This window comes from Delphinus delphis, chromosome 10 (genome assembly GCF_949987515.2).
Source record: "Delphinus delphis chromosome 10, mDelDel1.2, whole genome shotgun sequence".
NCBI classification, from domain to species: domain Eukaryota; kingdom Metazoa; phylum Chordata; class Mammalia; order Artiodactyla; family Delphinidae; genus Delphinus; species Delphinus delphis.
The window spans coordinates 11918196-11939965 of record NC_082692.2 but is presented as its reverse complement, the minus strand read 5'-3'; the positions used below and the strand labels follow the sequence as shown (position 1 = coordinate 11939965).

General features: G+C 39.6%; 1 protein-coding gene across 1 annotated transcript in view; it reads left to right on the top strand.

Annotated features, from left to right (window-relative positions):
* The window catches only part of DTNBP1 (dystrobrevin binding protein 1), a 121097-nt gene that overhangs the window by 47223 nt on the left and 52104 nt on the right, over window positions 1-21770 (top strand). The window contains exon 8 of the mRNA XM_069541080.1: window positions 5561-5583. Within this exon, the coding sequence (XP_069397181.1) occupies window positions 5561-5583 (23 nt within the window). The remainder of the gene's footprint in view (window positions 1-5560; window positions 5584-21770) is intronic.

Below are 21770 nucleotides of genomic sequence, written 5' to 3'. Positions count from 1 at the left end.
AAGATCTTTCCTATGAACTTTCCTATCCATCAGCCATAACAAAGGGACACTCTTCTACTGTGTTCAATACAGAAAGTATTGCTGATCATACTTTTAAAACAATTTCCCCTAAACATTTTCAAATATGAAGAAAAATGTGAGAGTTGATTTTGCACTTCACATTTTGAATGTGGTATTTTGCCATAGAGAATCATTGTGTAAGGTTTTTATCATGGATTTGTCCTGGGGAAGCAGTTTAGTGTTTAGAGAAAGTGTGCTTCCATCTGTGAGATGATTGTGTTTATGGAGACATTTATCCAGTGGTTCCAATCTATTAAGTTTGCATCTGTGGGTCTGATTTAGTTGATTTCTATACGTATACAGATTTAATATACTTCTTGCAACACTCCATAGATTTATTTATTAATGTGATGCTTTTTTTTTTTTCTGCCCTCATAACTCAACCCCTGTAGAGAAAATGATTAAATAGCAGTTTCGCCCTTTGGAAATATTAGATTTTTGAGTCTGGTGTTATTTGGTGAATGTTTTAGTTTCAGGGTTAGTTATGCTAAATTTTGTGACGACCTTTGCTGAATTGAGTAAAATTTAAAATATGGTAAAATCTAAAGGAAGGCATTTCAATTCTTTCTACTTATTGGATCTTCTGAAAATATTATTAAACTTTGAAAAAGAAGAGACTCAGATTTTTGAAACTGCAAGAGGCAAACACGTTGTTATCAGATGAGAGACTATGTGGTCAAACTTTTTTATAAAGAATAAAACCCTCCCTAGTCCTAGCAAAGGCTTCTTTGAAGAAGCAGCTATTCTTAGTCATCCTGCAGCCACCATACTTGATAATCATGACTTGCTGCAGAGTGTCTGTTGTGTCTGACTCTTTGCACATGTGTGATCAGGGCGGATGCGACATGATCTCTGCACTTAGGATCTCTGCAGTGTAATTGTAGAGATGATACCTGCATGGAGATCACTGCATTACAAGGCAGTGCACCAGGTGTTATAAAACTGATGGACCTGAGTGCTATAGGAGCTGAGGTAAGGGGAGATGGCCATTTGAGTGTGAAGGATATCTTCATGGAAAAGGTGAACTTGGATAAGAGTTTGGAGAGTAGCCAGAACTTAGAACTCCTGGTCACCTATGCTTTTTCATTTAGTTAGCTGCGAGTATGACATAATAATGATCAAGAGTGAAGCATCTGCCATGTTTTCAATCAGTGTTACCTGTCGTCATCAGTTATACTTTCCCTCAAAACTCAGTTCAATCCTGGCTCCTCCAGGAAGCCTTTCCCGGCAACCCACAGTGTGTGAGTTGCTCCCTCCTCTGTATTCCTAGAAAATCCTCAGCATGGCTGGCATTATCAGAGCACTAATCTATGACATCAGTTTCTAACTGTTGCTTTACTTCTGTCTCTTCTCACTAAAGTTGCTTGAGGTTATGGAACGTGTATAACCCAACCTGAGCATTATTCCTACTGCTATTCCTAACATTATTCCTAGTGTCTAAGGCTCAGTACATTTTTTGTTGAATGAATGATCAAAGATTACATTCAGTATGAGAAAATGAATATTTATCCAAGGCACGATATTTATCATCATGACAGTAGTGACGATGGGGAGAAATGGATGGATTCAGGATATGTTTTGAGATAGAATTAATAGGATATATTGATGGATTAGATGTGGCGAAGGAAGGAGATGGATAAACCAAAGCTTGAGGAACTTGGTAATGGCATGAGTTGAGATGAGAGAGACTGAAGGAAGAACAGGCTCTTTTTTTTTTAAATTTATTTACTTTATTTTTGGCTGCCATTGGGTCTTCGTTGCTGCGCACGGGCTTTCCCTAGTTGTGGCGAGCGGGGTCTACCCTTCATTGCGGTGTGCGGGCTTCTCATTGCGGTGGCTTCTCTTGTTGCGGAGCAGGGGCTCTAGGCGCACGGGCTTCAGTAGTTGTGGCACGCTGGCTCAGTAGTTGTGGCTCACAGACTCTAGAGCACAGGCTCAGTAGTTGTGGCGCATGGGCTTAGTTGCTCCGCGGCATGTGGGATCTTTCCAGACCAGGGCTCAAACCTGTGTCCCCTGCATTGGCAGATGGATTCTTAACCACTGTGCCACCAGAGAAGCCCGAACAGGCTCTTTTACAGGTATTGTTGGGAAGCCTGCTCCACTTTGAGCAGAGCTCTCAAATAGGGAGTTGCATTTGCGTCTGGAGCTCAAAGAAGAGATCAAGACAGGAAGTATAAATCAGGAAGTCAGTATGTGGATGGTATTTAAGGCTGCATAGCTGAATGAATTGCCTTGTGAGAGAATATAAGTTACACAGAGGGCCCAGGACCAGGCTGGCAGAGCTCCAGCATCTAGTGGTCTGGAAGGGGTAGAGAAGTAGCAGAAGGAGCTGAGGGAGAAGGAGAAAAACTAGAGAAAACTTACTCAAGGAATCAAATTCTGCTGAGGGATTTGGATGAAAACTGAGAGTGAGCATTGCCTTCGGCAGCTTGGTGATTGCTGGTGACCCTCACTTTGCAGTGGTGGGGTGTGGAAGCCAAGCTGGAGTAGGTTCAGGACTGAACGGGCAGTGGGGGAGCTGAATCCCTGAGTGGGTTTCAGGGGATGGGAGTCACGTCTTTCAGCATCACCAGCCTTAGGTTTCCTACCTTCCAGATTATTTCATTAAGTTCCAAACTGAACTATGCGCTGCCCTCCAAAATCTGCTCCTCTTCCTAAGTGTTCTGCTAACGAATTCCCTTTCCTTCCAGTGATCCAGACTAGAACTCTCACGGTTATGTACTTGTGCCATGTCATCAGTTGCCATGGTCTGTTGAGTCTTCTCCATGGTGTTTTTCAAATTGGACTCCCTCTCTTCATGGCCATTGCCACTTACGTTGCCCTTTCCAGGCACTAGTTGGCTCTTCTTCAAACTCTTCTGATGGTTTCCTGAGTGCTCCCTGCTTTATGCTCCCCCTTGTTAGTGCATCTGTCCATCACGGCTAGAATGTTCTTCCCAAAGCACAGATTTGCTCAAGTTTTTCTCCTGCTAAAAATAAAACCAAATCCTTTTAGCCTGGCACTCAGAATCCTCTACCTCTTTAGCCTCGTCTCCCACTACTTTCTCTTCATTCAGCCTGCTCTTCTGAATGGTTCTTTCCTAAAGATAACCCACACCGTTCAGCCTCCACGGCTTCACTTTCACCGTTACCTCTGCTTGACGTGCCTTTCCCTCCCTTCTCTTACATCTTCTGTATTTCCAGATGCTGTTACCTCTGACATTGTGGAGTTTGCCCTAAAAATTACAACACTTCAAGGCTTTCAGTGCTACTGATTTCCTTTATCAGTTCTTTAAAAGTTCCGTAGTACTGACTTTTAGCTTAAACCACCGTTATCTGTACCACCACTACCTTAGCCAGTCTTCTTTCTTAGGAATTGGGTACAGGAGTGGATTACTTCCTGAGAGGAAGTTTCTTGAACTGCCGTGGGTCATGACAGTCTGTAAGCAGAGGTGTCTAGGGAGAGCACCCGGCTCGCCTTTCCTCTTTTCTCATAGCAGCTTTCCGTTGCTTTGATGAGGCAGCCAGAAGGTTGGAAGGTGGGCATGGTAAGCTTCCCTTCCACGTGAAAACTTCCCTCAATTGGGCAATGACTCATTCATAAAGTAGACACTGGATTCTTCGCTTTATGGTTTTTAGTATTCAGGGCGAGAGTAAGGGAAAAACAATGTCTGAAATCATTACTCCAAGTTTCACCTTTTTAAAACAGGAGGTGCTTTTTTGAAATTTTGTTTACTGCTGCATGTTCTAAAAGAAGGAAGGCAGACATTATCTAAAGACTGTAATCAGAGAGAAAAGAATTACTTCCTAAATACTGAACTGAGTGTTCCGTCATCTTGTCCACCCCTTGGTGGCCTTAGGGGATTGCTCACACGAGGGCATCAATAAGAAGTAGAGAAAAAAAAAAGTAGATTGAAGGTATCTCTTCAGGATATTCTCTTACAATACATGTTGCCTTTCCGCCAGGGCTATTTCGGCTTTCATCCCGTTATTGGAGTGTAACGTAGGTTTTAGGCATGTTTACTTTGTACCTAGTCTTTTAAGAATGCAGCTGGGCTATTGGCTCAAGGGAAACAATTGCACTCTTTTTTTTTTAAATGATAGGATTGAAAATAACATTCTTTTTTCTTAATGAACTGTGGTGCTGGGGCAATATTATCATGAGTTGGTATTTTTAGAAAAAAAAGAGGGGTGAGATGACCATCTGATTTAAGAACCTTCACTTGGCTGTTACAAGAATATTGGCTTTTCAGTGGCAGTTGCCAGTTCCACCAGCCAGCTGTTCATTGTAGTCAACTGTTTTGGAGCGTGACGGGTATTGTAATTAGCAATGTGGAATACTGATTGGAGAATCTAAAATAGCTCTAGATTTTTAGTAAAACGTACATGCAAATAAAAGAAATGTCTCATATTTTGAGTGGGATAACAAACCTTTACTAAATGAATTTGCCTCCTCAAAATTATTAGTACTGATAATGAGAAAAATATAATTACAAAATTATAAAGGAAAACCTGAAAAAAACTTGCTTTTGACTTCTTTGTCAAAAATGTTTTGTATTATGGGGACTTCCCTGGTGGCACAGTGGTTTAGAATCCACCTGCCAATGCAGGGGACACGGGTTCGAGCCCTAGTCCGGGAAGATTCCCACATGCCACGGAGCAACTAAGCCCGTGCCCCACAACTACTGAGCCTGCGCTCTAGAGCCTGCAAGCCATAACTACTGAGCCTGCGTGCCACAATTACTGAAGCCCACGTGCCTAGAGCCCATGCTCTGTAACGAGAGAAGCCACTGCAGTGAGAAGCCTGCACACCACAACGAAGAGTAACTCCCGCTCGCCCCAGGTAGAGAAAGCTCATGCGCAGCAACGACGACCCAACACAGCCATAAATGAATGAATAAATAGATTATTTAAAAAAATGTTTCGTTATATGATTGTTCATCTATCTTCCCTGGCTTTACACTTCCCCAGGAAACTTTGTGTTTCAGCATCGCTAATTGACACTGACAAAATTACAAACCAGAGGATTTCCTGGTGGCTTGGCCGTTTTGTGTCAGGATGATCTATGGACTTCAGTCCTTTGATATATGCTCTCCCCTTTCATTTAACAGGGGAAAACACTGCTCCTATTCTGGATGATTTTTAATTAAAGATTTTAAAAATCTGTTGTTTAATATTTATCAGTGGAGGGAAAATTGTTAAGTGCTTTTATAAACTGATTCTTACACATACTAGATGGTTCCTAGCTGGCATTAAAATACTGTATGTCTTCTTATAAGTATTTCAGTGTTTTAATAGTTTAAATTTTGGTAGAACTTTTTTGAGCCATTAATAGAGTAATAGCAGAAAAACTGAAAATAGTAGCTTTAGGCTAATTGTACTGGTAATTTCACTGAAGTATAATTGACATGTGAGCATCTAGAAATACCACTCTGGGCATTTGAAGTACTTAAAACTTTATAATCTAAGAGCAGTTTCCATTGGGAATAGATTAATAAATTTATATCTTTTTTTTCCTACAGGAAGGAACTTGAAACCTTCAAAGGTAATTTTGTGTTTAATTCTTCACTTTAAAGTAGATGAGAGTTAATTGATGTCAGATGTTCTCTCTTGTTGATGATGAAAGAATGCATTCCTTTTTCTTTAAATCAGACAATTTACATCAGAAAATAAAAGTTTGCTTAATACTGTTTTCATAAATTTTATTTAATCACAGGTGGTTTTGATATTCTTTTTTAGCTGTAACACATGTACCAAGTGAGAGTTTCTGCTAATGACATTATAAGTAGTATGTTAGGAGACACAGCGCTAACTTTGAGGTTGTTGAGAATCATAGTGTTTTGGGGTTTTTTTTTAAACATTTATTTATTTATTATTTGGCTGTGCGGGGTCAGGTCTTAGTTGTGGCACACAGGATCTTTAGTTGCAGTATGTGGACTCTTAGTTGTGGCATGTGGGATCTAGTTCCCTGACCAGGGATTGAACCCGGGCCCCCTGCATTGGGAGCACGGAGTCTTAGCCATGGGACCACCAGGGAAGTCCCAGAGAATCATAATTTAAAAAGATTCTGGTTTCTGTTGTGCTGAGCCTGGGCCACACGTAGAGGCTGTGGTGATAAAGGCAGAGAGGTGGCCCTGCAGTTGACGCAGAGTCACATGAACCTCCTGCAAGGTTTTCAGTGCTGGATCATGCTCTGCCACCATCTTATAACTTTGGATACATCTCTTTATCTTTTTCAGCCTTAGTTTCTCAATCTGTAAAATTACAAGCTTTGATGAACTATATTCTGAGATACTAAAAGTGCCCAGCATTGCTTTTTAATTTTAGGGAACTGTTGCAGGTGGGCACTGAAGAATAATTCTTGGTCACGTTGACCCTTACTGGTTATGGGGAAACACTTGTGAAAAATAGGGAAAACCACAAACTTTCCAACAGCCGAAATCCCTTCCAGTTTGCCACTTTTCAATTACTCATTAGCAATTGAGTAGTGAAATTTCTTTTCTCAGAGAATTTCAGTAACCAAGAAGACTTTGAATTATTGCTTATTATGTTTCATATATAAGCTAGTATTGACTTTTAGAGTTACTGGTTAAAGATTTTCCATATATTATTTACAGCTGAATTGTTCACGTGTATGATTTATTTGGATGTGTTAGAGAAAATAAGTAACCCGCAAGGTAAAAGGTATAAAGACTTATTCCTACTATGACTATAATCAGACAAACTTGTTTTGGCTGAGTTTCTATTTGACTGACTAGTTATAGTAAATGATTAAGTTCATGGCCAGTTTGTTGAGGGCCATGTTCAATGATCATGTGATGTATTATCATGGCTACATCATTATTCTTAATCAATTTGTGAACCACAACTCATGTACATTATTTTTCCTCACTGGTTTAAAATAAGATTTGAAACCCTCATAAAATATTATTCTCCCTCTCCTTCTTTTCTTTTAGTCTGCTAGCATCTTCTTATATTAGAAGAAAAAAAGCAACTTAATATTAAAAGACAGGCAGGAACACAGATTATGCAAAATGTCAACTTTGCTTGCATCTCAGTACTGAGGCATTTTTTTTTTTTTTGTATGACAGTATTCACAGAAAAAAAGGAGACCAGCAGTTTGCAAAAGGTTAGATAGTGTTACATATTACCTGATAGAATAATTCAATTTGTGCTGAAATATCTTGTTTACACACACATCCCTAATTATGCACAATATTTAACAGCACATCCAACCTACCCACAGGCCAATTAAAGCTCTCAAATTTGAACAGACCCTAAACTGATTATTGTATCATATCTAGTGTTTTAAAGAACTAATAGTCATTGAAAATTTTTTCCTCTTGAGTGTTATTTTTTGAATTTATTTTTTTATACAGCAGGTTCTTATTAGTCATCCATTTTATACACATCAGTGTATACATGTCAATCCCAATTTCCCAATTCATCACACCACCACCCCCACTCCCCCGTGGCTTTCCCCCCTTGGTGTCCATACGTTTGCTGTCTACATCTGTGTCTCAATTTCTACCCTGCAAACCGGTTCATCTGTACCATTTTTATACGTTCCACGTGTATGCGTTAATATGCGATACTTGTTTTTCTCTGTCCGACGTACTTCACTCTGTATGACAGTCTCTGGGTCCACCCACGTCTCTACAAATGACCCAGTTTTGTTACTTTTTATGGCTGAGTAATATTCCGTTGTATATATGTACCACATCTTCTTTATCCATTCATCTGTCGATGGACATTTAGGTTGCTTCCATGATCTGGCAATTGTAAATATTCCTGCAATGAACATTGGGGTGCATGTGTCTTTTTGAATTATGGTTTTATCTGGATATATGCCCAGTAGTGTGATTGCTGGGTCATGTGGTAGTTCTACTTTTAGTTTTTTAAGGAACCTCCATACTGTTTCCCATAGTGGCTGTATCAATTTACATTCCCACCAACAGTGCAAGAGGGTTCCCTTTTCTCCACATCCTCTCCAGCATTTGTTGTTTGTAGATTTTCTGATGATGCCCATTCTAACTGGTGTGAGGTGATACCTCACTGTGGTTTTGATTTGCATTTCTCTAATTATGAGTGATGTTGAGCAACTTTTCATGTGTTTCTTGGCCATCTGTATGTCTTCTTTGGAGAAATGTCTATTTAGGTCTTCTGCCCATTTTTGGATTGGGTTGTTTGTTTTTTTAATATTGAGCTGCATGAGTTGTTTATATATTTTGGAGATTAATCCTTTGTTGATTCGCTTGCAAATATTTTCTCCCATTCTGAGGGCTGTCTTTTTGTCTTGTTTATGGTTTCCTTTGCTGTGCAAAAGCTTTTAAGTTTCATTAGATCCCATCTGTTTATTTTTGTTTTTATTTCCATTACTCTAGGAAGTGGGTCAAAAAAGATCTTGCTGTGATTTATGTCAAAGAGTGTTCTTCCTATGTTTTCCTCTAAGAGTTTTATAGTGTCTGGTATTATATTTAGGTCTCTAATCCATTTTGAGTTTATTTTTATGTATGGTGTTAGGCAGTGTTCTAATTTCATTCTTTTACATGTAGCTGTCCAGTTTTCCCAGCATCACTTATTGAGGAGACTGTCTTTTCTCCATTATATATCCTTGCCTCCTTTGTCATAGATTAGTTGACCATAGGTGTGTGGGTTTATCTCTGGGCTTTCTGTCTTGTTCCATTAATCTATATTTCTGTTTTTGTGCCCATACTATATTGCCTCGATTACTGTAAGTTTGTAGTATAGTCTGAAGTCAGGGCATCTGATTCCTCCAGCTCCGTTTTTTTCCCTCAAGACTGCTTTGGCTATTCGGGGTCTTTTATGTCTCTCTACAAATTTTAAGATTTTTTTGTTCTAGTTCCATTAAAAATGCCATAGGGGTTTCCCTGGTGGCGCAGTGGTTAAGAATCCACCTGCCAGTGCAGGGGACACGGGTTCGAGCCCTGGTCCGGGAAGATGCCATGTGCCGCGGAGCAACTAAACCTGTGCGCCATGACTACTGAGCCTGTGCTCTAGAGCCCACGAGCCACAACTACTAAAGCCCGCACACCTGGAGCCCATGCTCTGCAACGTGAGAAGCCCGCGCACCGCAACCAGAGGAAGCCTGTGTACCGCAACGAAGACCCAGTGCAGCCAAAATAAATAAATTAATTAATTTTTTAAAATGCCATTGATAGTTTGATAGGGATTGCATTGAATCTGTAGATTGCTTTGGGTAGTATTGTCATGTTCCAAATATTGATTCTTCCAATCCAAGAACATGGTATATCTCTCCACCTGTTGGTATCATCTTTAACTTCTTTCATCATTGTCTTATAGTTTTCTGCATACAGGTCTTTTATTCTTTTTATTCTTTGCATATAGGTATTTTATTCTTTTTGTTGCAGTGATAAATGGGACTGTTTCCTTAATTTCTCTTTCAGGTGTTTCATCATTAGTGTATAGGAATGCAAGAGATTTCTGTGCATTAATTTTGTATCCTGCAACTTCACCAAATTCATTGATTACCTCTAGTAGTTTTCTGGTGGCATCTTTAGGATTTTCTATGTATAGTATCATGTCATTTGCAAACAGTGTCAGTTTTACTTCTTTTCCAATTTGTATTCCTTTTATTTCTTTTTCTTCTCTGATTGCCATGGCTAGGACTTCCAAAACTATGTTGCATAATAGTAGTGAGAGTGGACATCCTTATCTTGTTCCTAATCTTAGAGGAAATGCTTTCACTTTCTCACCATTGAGAATGATGTTTGCTGTGGGTTTGTCGTATATGGCCTTTATTATGTTGAGGTAGGTTCCCTCTATGCCCACTTTCTGGAGAGTTTTTATCATAAATCGGTGTTGAATTTGGTCAAAAGCTTTTTCTGCATCTATTGAGATGATCATATTGTTTTTCTTCTTGAATTTGTTAATATTGGTGTATCACATTGATTGATTTGCATAATTGAAGAATTCTTGCATCCCTGGGATAAATCTCACTTGATCATGGTGTATGATCCTTTTAATGTGTTGTTGGATTCTGTTTGCTAGTATTTTGTTGAGAATTTTTGCATCTATATTCATCAGTGATATTGGTCTGTAATTTTCTTTTTTTGTAGTATCTTTGTCTGGTTTTGGTATCAGGGTGATGGTGGCCTCATAGAATGAGTTTGGGAGTGTTCCTTCCTCTGCAATTTTTTGGAAGCATTTGAGAAAGATGGGTGTTAGCTCTTCTCTAAATGTTTGATAGAATTCACCTGTGAAGCCATCTGGTCCTGGACTGTTGTTTGTTGGAAGATTTTTTTTTTTTTTTTTTTTTTGGTGGTAGGCAGGCCTCTCACTGTTGTGGCCTCTCCCATTGCGGAGCAGAGGCTCCGGACGCGCAGGCTCAGCAGCCATGGCTCACGGGTCCAGGTGCTCCGCAGCATGTGGGATCTTCCTGGACTGGGGCACAAACCCACGTCCCCTGCATCGGCAGGCGGACTCTCACCCACTGTGCCACCAGGGAAGCCCTGTTGGAAGATTTTTAATCACACTTTCAATTTCATTACTTGTGATTGGTCTGTTCATATTTTCTGTTTCTTCCTGGTTCAGTCTTGGAAGGTTATACCTTTCTAAGAATTTGTCCATTTCTTCCAGGCTGTCCATTTTATTGGCATAGTGTTGCTTGTAGTAGTCTCTTAGGATGCTTTGTGTTTCTGTGGTGTCTGTTATAACTTCTCCTTTTTCATTTCTAATTTTATTGATTTGAGGAGTTTATTGATTTTATCTTCTCAAAGAACCAGCTTTTAGTTTTATTGATCTTTGCTATTGTTCTGTTTCTATTTCATTTATTTCTGCTCTGATCTTGATGATTTCTTGCCTTCTGCTAACTGTGGGTTTTGTTTGTTCTTCTTTCTCTAGCCCCTTTAGGTGTAAGGTTAGATTGTTTATTTGAGATTTTTCTTGTTTCTTGAGGTAGGCTTGTATAGCAATAAACTTCCCTCTTAGAATGGCTTTTGCTGCCTCCCATAGGTTTTGGATCATCATGTTTTCATTGTCATTTGTCTCTAGGTATTTTTTTTTTTTTTTTTTTTTGTGGTAACTGGGCCTCTCACTGTTGTGGCCTCTCCCGTTGCGGAGCACAGGCTCCGGACGCGCAGGCTCAGCGGCCATGGCTCACGGGCCTAGCCGCTCCGCAGCATGTGGGATCTTCCCAGACCGGGGCACGAACCCGTGTCCCCTGCATCGGCAGGCAGACTCTTAACCACTGCGCCACCAGGGAAGCCCTGTCTCTAGGTATTTTTTGATTTCCTCTTTGATTTCTTCAGTGATCTCTTGGTTATTTAGTAATGTATTGTTTAGCCTTCATGTTTTTGTGTTTTTTACGTTTTTTTCCATGTCATTGATTTCTAATCTCATAGTGTTGTGGTCAGAAAAGATGCTTGGTATGATTTCAATTTTCTTAAATTTACTAAGACTTGATTTGTGACCCAAGATGTGATCTATCCTGGGGAATGTTCCATGTGTACTTGAGAAGAAAGTGTAATCTGTTTTTGGATGCAATGTCCTATAAATATCAATTAAATCTATCTGGTCTATTGTGTCATTTAAAGCTTGTGTTTCCTTATTAATTTTCTCTTTGTATGATCTGTCTATTGGTGTAAGTGAGGTGTTAAAGTCCCCCACTGTTACTGTTTTACTGTCGCTTTCCTGTTTTATAGCTGTTAGCAGTTGCCTTATGTATTGAGGTGCTCCTATGTTGGGTGCATATATATTTATAATTGTTTTATCTTCTTCTTGGATTGATCCCTTGATCATTATGTAGTGTCCTTCCTTTTCTCTTGTAACATTCTTTATTTTAAAGTCTGTGTTATCTGATATGAGTATTGCTACTCCAGCTTTCTTTTGATTTCCATTTGCATGGAATATCTTTTTCCATCCCCTCACTTTCAGTCTGTATGTGTCCCTAGGTCTGCAGTCGGACTCCTGTAGACAGCATATTATATGGGTCTTGTTTTTGTATCCATTCAGCAAGCCTGTGTCTTTTGGTTGGAGCATTTAATCCGTTCACGTTTAAGGTAATTATCGATATGTATGTTCCTATTACCATTTTCTTAATTGTTTTGGGTTTGTTTTTGTAGGTCCTTTTCTTCTCTTGTGTTTCCCACTTAGAGAAGTTCCTTTAGCATTTGTTGTAGGGCTGGTTTGGTGGTGCTGAATTCTCTTAGCTTTTGCTTGTCTGTAAAGCTTTTGATTTCTCCATCAAATATGAATGAGATCCTTGCCGGGTAGAGTAATCTTGGTTGTAGATTCTTCCCTTTCATCACTTTAAGTATATCATGCCACTCCCTTCTGGCTTGTAGTTTCTGCTGAGAAATCATCTGTTAACCTTATGGGAGTTCCCTTGTATGTTATTTGTCGTTCTTCCCTTGCTGCTTTCAGTAATTTTTCTTTGTCTTTAATTTTTGCCAATTTGATTACTGTGTGTCTCGGCGTGTTTCTCCTTGTGTTTATCCTGTATGGGACTCTCTGCACTTCCTGGACTTGGGTGGCTATTTCCTTTCCCATGTTAGGGAAGTTTTCGACTATAGTCTCTTCAGATATTTTCTCTGGTCCTTTCACTCTCTCTTCTCCTTCTGGGACCCCTATAATGTGAATGTTGTTGCGTTTAATGTTGTCCCAGAGGTCTCTTAGGCCGTCTTCATTTCTTTTCATTCTTTTTTCTTTATTCTGTTCCGCAGCAGTGAATTCCACCATTCTGTCTTCCAGGTCACTTATCCGTTCTTCTGCCTCAGTTATTCTGCTGTTGATTCCTTCTAGTGTATTTTTCATTTCAGTTATTGTATTGTTCATCTCTGTTTGTTCTTTAATTTTTCTAGGTCTTTGTTAAACATTTCTTGCATCTTCTCGATCTTTGCCTCCATTCTTTTTCCGAGGTCCTGAATCATCTTCACTATCATTATTCTGAATTCTTTTTCTGGAAGGTTGCCTATCTCTACTTCATTTAGTTGTTTTTCTGGGGTTTTATCTTGTTCCTTCATCTGGTACATAGCCCTCTGCCTTTTCATGCTGTCTATCTTTCTGTGAATGTGGTTTTTGTCCCACAGGCTGCAGGATTGTAGTTCTTGCTTCTGCTGTCTGCCCTCGGGTAGATGAGGCTATCTAAGAGGCTTAAGCAAGTTTCCTGATCGGAGGGACTGGTGGTGGGTAGAGCTAGGTGTTGCTCTGGTGGGCAGAGCTTAGTAAATCTTTAATCTGCTTGTCTGCTGATGGGTGGGGCTGGGTTCCCTTTCTGTTGGTTGTTTGGCCTAAGGCGACCCAACACTGGAGCCTACCCGGGGTTCTTTGGTGAGGCTAATGGCAGACTCAGGGAGGGCTCACGCCAAGGAGTACCTCCCAGAACTTCCGCTGCCAGTGTCCTTGTCCTCACGGTGAGACACAGCCACCCCCTGCCTCTGCAGGAGACCCTCCAACACTAGCAGGTAGGTCTGGTTTAGTCTCCTATGGAGTCACTGCTCCTTCCCCTGGGTTCCGATGCGCATGCTACTTTGTGTGTGCCCTCTAAGAGTGAAGTCTCTGTTTCCCCCAGTCCTGTTGAAGTCCTGCAGTCAAATCCCGCTAGCCTTCAAAGTCTGATTCTCTAGGAATTCCTCCTCCCATTGTCGGACCTGCGGGTTGGGAAGCCTGACATGGGGCTCAGGACCTTTACTCCAGTGGGTGTACTTCTGTGGTATAAGTGTTCTCCAGTTTGTGAGTCACCCACCAAGCAGTTATGGGATTTGATTTTCTTGTGATTGCGCCGCTCCTACCATCTCATTGTGGCTTCTCCTTTGTCTTTGGATGTGGGTTATCTTTTTTGGTGAGTTCCAATGTCTTCCTGTCGATGATTGTTCAGCAGTTAGTTGTGATTCTGGTGTTCTCGCAAGAGGGAGTGAGAGCACATCCTTCTACTCCGCCATCTTGAACCAAGCTCTGCCTTTTGAGTGTTTTGCTAATATTTCAAAAGCGTGAATAGCATCTAATAAGAAAAGGAGAAATATAACTGCTCTTCCAAGTCATTAGTGGAGGAGAAAAATTCATTCAAACATATTATAACAATTGCTTATTTTTTGAACATTGCTTTTGCCTTTCTTTTTCCTTTATATGTTGCAGGAAAACAAAAGGTTTTACTTCCTCCAATTGTTTTATTCTACTTATAGTTATATTTAGAAGGTTCTTGCTAAGTTGGGGAAGAGCTAACTTTGGGGGACAAAAAGGGAAAATTAGTAATCCTCAAAGTTAGTAACGTAGAACAGTATGATCCACTGAGTTCTGGGTTCTTCCTTCTGTACTCCATTGAGGTTAATGAGTTAAGTTCACCTTGCACTTGTGAAGTACTTAACAACTCTCTACAGCATTATTGAAACTAATTGTTTATTATTTGTTTTTTTAAAATATTGGCAACAGGAAGGTTTTCTCTGTTCCCCCAAATACTGCATTCATTTAAACTCTTTAATGATAGTCGCTTGAATATTATTACAATATAAAAAGGTGGGTAGGATCTTAAAAGTCTTAATTTTTTATTTTCAGCAGGGAAGGAAACCCATCATTGTAACTACATGTAGAGTAAGTAAGTTTTTCACAGTCCTTAAAGACATAGGAAATTGGCCACAAATAGATGTGTCTGTTATTTAGGGATTTTCATCATTTTTCCAGTTTAATTTTTAAAATAGATTGTCATTTCATATATGAATCTTAATCACTCTTAAGTATCAGTCTAGAAATATCGTGGCACTGAAAAGAGTAGAGGTGAGGACATCTAGGCTTGGTTACTGTTCTTATCTCCATATCATTCCCGACTTAACATGGCTTTAATATGCGAACTTGTTCTTTTTCTTTCACTTATGTGCCTTACCAAATTAACTGTCACTCTCCTTTTTCTCTGTAAAACACACTGACTGATACCACAGCGTGCTGAATGCTCGTGGCTGATAGTCTACTCGCCAGTACGGCCAAATACTTTCATTGCTACCCAGAGTGAATTGTTTGTTCCCAAATTCATTTACCCTCGTTATTGTAATGTGCAGTGTTTTGGGTTTTTTTTAATTTTAGCTTTACTGGAGTATAGTTGATTTATAATATTGTGTTAGTTTCTGGGGTATAGCAAGATAATTCAGTTTTACGCATACATATTTTCATTCATTTTTAGATTCTTTTCTCATATAAGTTATCACAGCATATTGAGTAGAGTTCCCTGTGTTTGTTATACAGCAGGTCCTTGTTGGTCATCTATCTTATGTATAGTGGTGTGTGTATGTTCATCCCAAGCTCCTGATTTATCCTCCCTCCCCACCCCTCCATGTTTCCCCTTTGGTAACCATAAGTTTGTTTTCAATATCTGTAAGTCTGTTTTGTAAATGAGTTCATTTGTATCATTTTTAAAATTAGATTCCACATATGAGTGATATCATATGATATTTGTCTTTCTCTGTCTGACTTACTTTACTTAGTATGATAATCTCTAGGTCCATCCATGTTGCTGCTAATGGCATTATTTCATTTTTTATGGCTGAGTAATATTCCACTGTATATATGTACCACATCATTTTTATCCATTCCTCTGTTGATGGACATTTAGGTTGCTTCCATGTCTTGGCTATTGTAAATAGTGCTGCAGTGAACATTGGGGTGCACGTATCTTTTCAGATTATGGTTTTCTCTGGGTATATGCCTAGGAGTGGGATTGCTGGATCGTATGGTAGTTCTATTTTTAGTTTTTTAGGCAACCTCCATACTGTCTTCCATAGTGGTTGTACCAATTTACATTCCCACCAACAGTGTAGGAGGGTTCCCTTTTCTCCACACCCTTAATATGCAGTTTAATTAAATATCAGATAAAATGATGAAACCTCATCATTAAGGAGAACTGTTTGTAAGAAAATTAAGTTGACTGCTTTGGAAGACTTAATATAGGTAAATAGCTTTTAAAAATTGCTGCAAAATGTATAATTAGGAATTAGAAAAGACTTGGAGGAAAATAATAAATATTCTGAAAGGTTCTATGCACAGATTGCTTCACAGATCTTAAATTCCTGCTCTGCTTTTAAAAATAGGCGGAAATTTTACCCAGTGCAGTATAGGTGGCTTATACAAGGATTTTCTCAACAAGTCGACCTATACTCAAAGAATTCAGGGGGAAAAGTATGGTTATATTTTAAATTAAAGTGGTGTTTAATGGATTGCTATATTAACTGCCTTTTGAAAAATTAAATGACCAACATGGGATCCAGTTGTATCATATAAGAGGACATCCAGTGTAATCTCCTCCTCAATACAACATTACCCAACTGTGTCAGAAATGTGACTGACAGTGTGAAAACATGCCAGGATTTAGGGGTTATCACTATCACAGTGGGTAGATCATCATGAGAGTATGTGGGGAAAGGCAGGTAAGACCAGCCTGATACAGTGTGATCACATTTAAGGCTTAGCTCTGGGAAGTGGAGCCAATGAAGGAGACAGGGCCAGAGTGGTCATCGAAACTGGAGGAAGACCAAGACAATTCAGTGACAGGAAGTCCAGAGAGGAGAAAGTTTAAACTAGAAGTGGTTATCAGTGCTATAAGTAATGCAAAAAAGTTGAGCAGAATGGGGATGAATAGACAACTGGTGACCTGACAGAGTTGTTTGTAAAGGGAGAATCCAGATTGTAAATCAGAAGTACACGAGAAATTAGGAAAGAGATGAAAAGGTCACTTGAGATAGAATCAGGAACAAGGTCAGGGGAGAAGGTGAAGTTGAAGATGTTAAGGAGTTGATTAAGATCTAGAGAAGATGGGAAAAAAGATCCAGATAGATTATCCTTGTAGAGGATCCAGGACATCTCTTTCTCTGAGACCTTAGAGAAGGAAAGGCTGGCAGGTAATACAGGAAAAAGAATCTGTGTACGGAGGTAGTCTGAATTTGCAAGGCTAGGCTCAGAAGTAGAAATATAAACCAAAACAAATATGCTTTGGTTAACACAAAGCTGGGAGTTAAAGAGCATATATGGTGGATCAGCAGATCATGGTAATCTTGGGTGCTAATGAGATCATGATTAAAATGATTGGCCATGGAATTCAGGCCAGAAAGGAGAGGCCTGATGAGACCAGTAAAATAAGCCAGATACAAGGTACTGGGGATGGCTACGCCCTAAAGGTGAAAAACACCTTGGTTGTTGAGGGGGATCTTGTGGTCAAAGAATGAATTTCAGTTTGAGATCTTTGAGGTGGAACAGTTCCCAGTGATAATCATGGCTAAATTTGTGTTAAAAAGAAGAAGTAAAATTAATGAGATTGTCTGAACTGGAGAATTCTGAGACCATCAGGAGGCTCACTTGTTTGGATGACTTGGGTATGGATCACGTGTACTGTTGGCTTGGCAGCCGTAGCATGCCACAAATTTGGATGTAATAGATAGATGGCAAACTTGGGTAGAATGTGTTGGTTCAACTCAAAGAGTTAGCTTAACATGGAAGACAAAACTCTTCAGCTGCCATTTGGCAATGTTTAGGTAGTGGAGACTCAGGTTGGGTAAGACAGCTGTCCTCTGTCCTCAAGGAGCTAAAAGCACTGTGGCAAAGCTTATAGGATAGAAAGGCAAATATACAATTTTAATACAATGTAAAAAATATTAGAATAAAAATGAGCACACTGAGGCAGGAGTAATGAACTATTTAGAGAGAGGCACTTGAGTGCTGACCTGGCAGAAAAGGGTAATAAGGACATTCCAGGAAGAAGAAAGAACAATTGCAAAAATGCGGAGATGTTTATTTTATTTCAAGAATACAAGTTAAGGGGGAGACCTTCAAGATGGTGGGAGGAGTAAGACGTGGAGATCACCTGCCTTCCCACAAATACATCAAAAATATATCTACATGTGGAACAACTCATACAGAACACCTACTGAACGCTAGCAGAAGACCTCAGACTTCACGAAAGACAACAGAGGGTGACCTAACATGCAGAGGCGGGGCCAAATCCAAAGCTGAACCCCGGGAGCTGTGCGAACAAAGAAGAGAAAGGGAAATCTCTCCCAACAGCCTCAGGAGCAGCAGATTAAATCTCCACAATCAGCTTGATGTACCTGCATCTGTGGAATACCTGAATAGTAAAGGAATCATCCCAAATTGAGGAGGTGGACCTTGGGAGCAACTGTAGACTTGGGTTTCCTTTCTGCATCTAATTTGTTTCTGGTTTTATGTTTATCTCAGTTTAGTATTTAGAGCTTATTATCATTGGTAGATTTGTTTATTGATTTGGTTGCTCTCTTCCTTTATATATATATATATTTCCTTTATCTCTTTTTGTGATTGTGTATATGTATGCTTCTTTGTGTGATTTTTGTCTGTGTAGGTTTGCTTTTACCATTTGTCCTAAGGTTCTGTCTGTCTGGGGTTTTTTTGGATTCTTTTTTTGGCTTTTTAGTAGAGTTTTTAGTGCTTGTTATCGTTGGTGGACTTGTTTATTGGTTTGGTTCTTTCTTTTTTTTAATTTTTAAATTTTTAATAATATATTTTTTAATAACTTTATTTTTTTTCCTTTTTCTTATTTTATTTTATTTTTCTCCCTTTTCTTCTGAGCCGTGTGGCTGACAGGGTCTTAGTGCTCCGGTCAGGTGTCAGGCCTGAGCCTCTGAGGTGGGAGAGCCGAGTTCAGGACACTGGTCCACCAGAGACCTCCTGGCCCCATGTAATATCATTTGGCGAGAGGTCTCCCAGAGTTCTCCATCTCAATGCTAAGACCCAGATCCACTCAACGACCAGCAAGCTCCAATACTGGCCACCCCATGCCAAACAACTAGCAAGACAGGAACACAGCCCCACCCATTAGCGGAGAGGCTGCCTAAAATCATAATAAGGTCACAGACACCCCAAAACACACCACCATACGTGGACCTGCCCACCAGAAAGACAAGATCCAGCCTCATCCATCAGAACACAGCCACCAGTCCCCTCCACCAGGAAGCCTACACAACCCACTGAACCAACCTTACCCACTGGGGGCAGACACCAAAAACCATGGGAACTACAAACCTGCAGCCTGCGAAAAGGAGACTGCAAGCACAGTAAGTTAAGCAAAATGAGAAGACAGAGAAATACACAGCAGATGAAGGAGCAAGGCAAAAACCCACCAGACCTAACAAATGAAGAGGAAATAGACAGTCTGCCTGAAAAAGAATTCAGAGTAATGATAGTAAAGATGATCCATAATCTTGGAAATAGAATGGAGAAAATACAAGAAACGTTTAACAAGGACCTAGAAGAACTAAAGAGCAAACAGACAATGCTGAACAACACAATTAATGAAATTAAAAATTCTCTAGAAGAAATCGATAGCAGAATAACTGAGGCAGAAGAATGGATAAGTGACCTGGAAGATAAAATAGTGGGAATAACTACTGCAGAGCAGAATAAAGAAAAAAGAATGAAAAGAATTGAGGACAGTCTCAGAGACCTCTGGGGCAATATTAAATGCACCAACTTTTGAATTATAGGGGTCCCAGAAGAAGAAGAGAAATAGAAAGGGAGTGAGAAAATATTTGAAGAGATTATAATTGAAAACTTCCCTAATATGGGAAAGGAAATAGTCAATCAAGTCCAGGAAGCCCAGAGAGTCCCATACAGGATAAATCCAAGGAGAAACACACTAAGACACATACTAATCAAACTATCAAAAATTTAATACAAAGAAAAAATATTAAAAGCAGCAAGGAAAAGCAACAAATAACATACAAGGGAATCCCCATAAGGTTAACAGCTGATCTTTCAGCAGGAACTCTGCAAGCCAGAAGGGTGTGGCAGGACATATTTAAAGTGATGAAAGGGAAAAACCTACAACCAAGATAACCGAGCCAAGGATCTCATTCAGATTTGATGGAGAAATTAAAACCTTTACAGACAAGCAAAAGTTAAGAGAATTCAGCACCACCAAACCAGCTTTACAACAAATGCTAAAGGAACTTCTCTCGGCAGGAAACACAAGAGAAGGAAAAGACCTACAATAACAAACCCAAAACAATTAAGAAAATGGGAATAGGAACATACATATTGATAACTACCTTAAATGTAAATGGATTAAATGCTCCAACCAAAAGACATAGAGTGACTGAATGGATACAAAAACAAGACCTGTATATATGCTGTCTACAAGAGACCCACTTCAGACATAGGGACACATACAGACTGAAAGTGAGGGGATGGAAAAAGATATTCCATGCAAATGGAAATCAAAAGAAAGCTGGAGTAGCAATTCTCATATCAGACAAAATAGACTTTAAAATTAAGACTATTACAAGACACAGAGGAAGACACTACATAATGATCAAGGGGTCAATCCAAGAAAAAGATATAACAGTTGTAAATATTTATGCACCCAACACAGGAGCACCTCAATACATAAGGCAAATGCTAACAGCCATAAAAGGGGAAATCGACAGTAACACAATCATAGTAGAGGACTTTAACACCCTACTTTCACCAATGGGCAGATCATCCAAAATGAAAATAAATAAGGAAACACAAGCTTTAAATGATACATTAAACAAGATGGACTTAATTGATACTTATAGGATAGTCCATCCAAAAACAACAGAATACACTTTCTTCTCAAGTGCTCATGGGACATTCTCTAGGATAGATCGTATCTGGGGTCACAAATCAAGCCTTGCTAAATTTAAGAAAATTGAAATCATATAAAGTATCTTTTCCAACTACAACACTATGAGACTAGATATCAATTACAGGAAAAAATCTGTAAAGAAACACAAACACATGGAGGCTAAACAATACACTACTAAATAACCAAGAGACCACTGAAGAAATCAAAGAGGAAATAAAAAAATACCTAGAAACAGGGCTTCCCTGGTGGCACAGTGGTTGAGAATCCACCTGCCGATGCAGGGGACACGGGTTCGTGCCCTGGTCCGGGGGGATCCCACGTGCCGCAGAGCGGTTGGGCCCGTGAGCCATGGCTGCTGAGCCTGTGCGTCCGGAGCCTGTGCTCCACAACGGGAGAGGCCAAAACAGTGAGAGGCCTGCGTACCGCAAAAAAAATAAATAAACCCTAGAAACAAATGACAATGAAAACACGACCCAAAATCTATGGGATGCAGCAGAAGCGGTTCTAAAAGGGAAGTTTATAGCAATACAATCCTAACTCAAGAAACAAACATCTCAAATAAACAACCTAACCTTACACCTAAAGCAATTAGAGAAAGAAGAAGAAAAAAAACCCAGAGTTAGCAGAAGGAACGTAATCATAAAGGTCAGATTGGAAATGAATGAAAAAGAAATGAAGGAAATGATAGCAAAGATCAATAAAACTAAAAGCTGGTTCTTTGAGAAGATAAACAAAATAGATAAACCATTAGCCAGACTCATCAAGAAAAAAAGGGAGAAGATTCAAATCAATAGAATTAGAAATGAAAAAGGAGAAGTAACGAGTGACACTGCGGAAATACAAAGGATCATGAGAGATTACTACAAGCAACTATATGCCAATAAAATGGACAACCTGGAAGAAATGGACAAATTCTTGGAAAAGCACAACTTTCCAAGACTGAAACAGGAAGAAATAGAAAATATAAACAGACCAATCACAAGCACTGAAATTGAAACTGATTAAAACTCTTCCAACAAACAAAAGCCCAGGACCAGATGGCTTCACAGGCGAATTCTGTCAAACGTTTAGAGAAAAGCTAACACCCATCTTTCTCAAGCTCTTCCAAAATCTAGCAGAGGGAGGAACACTCC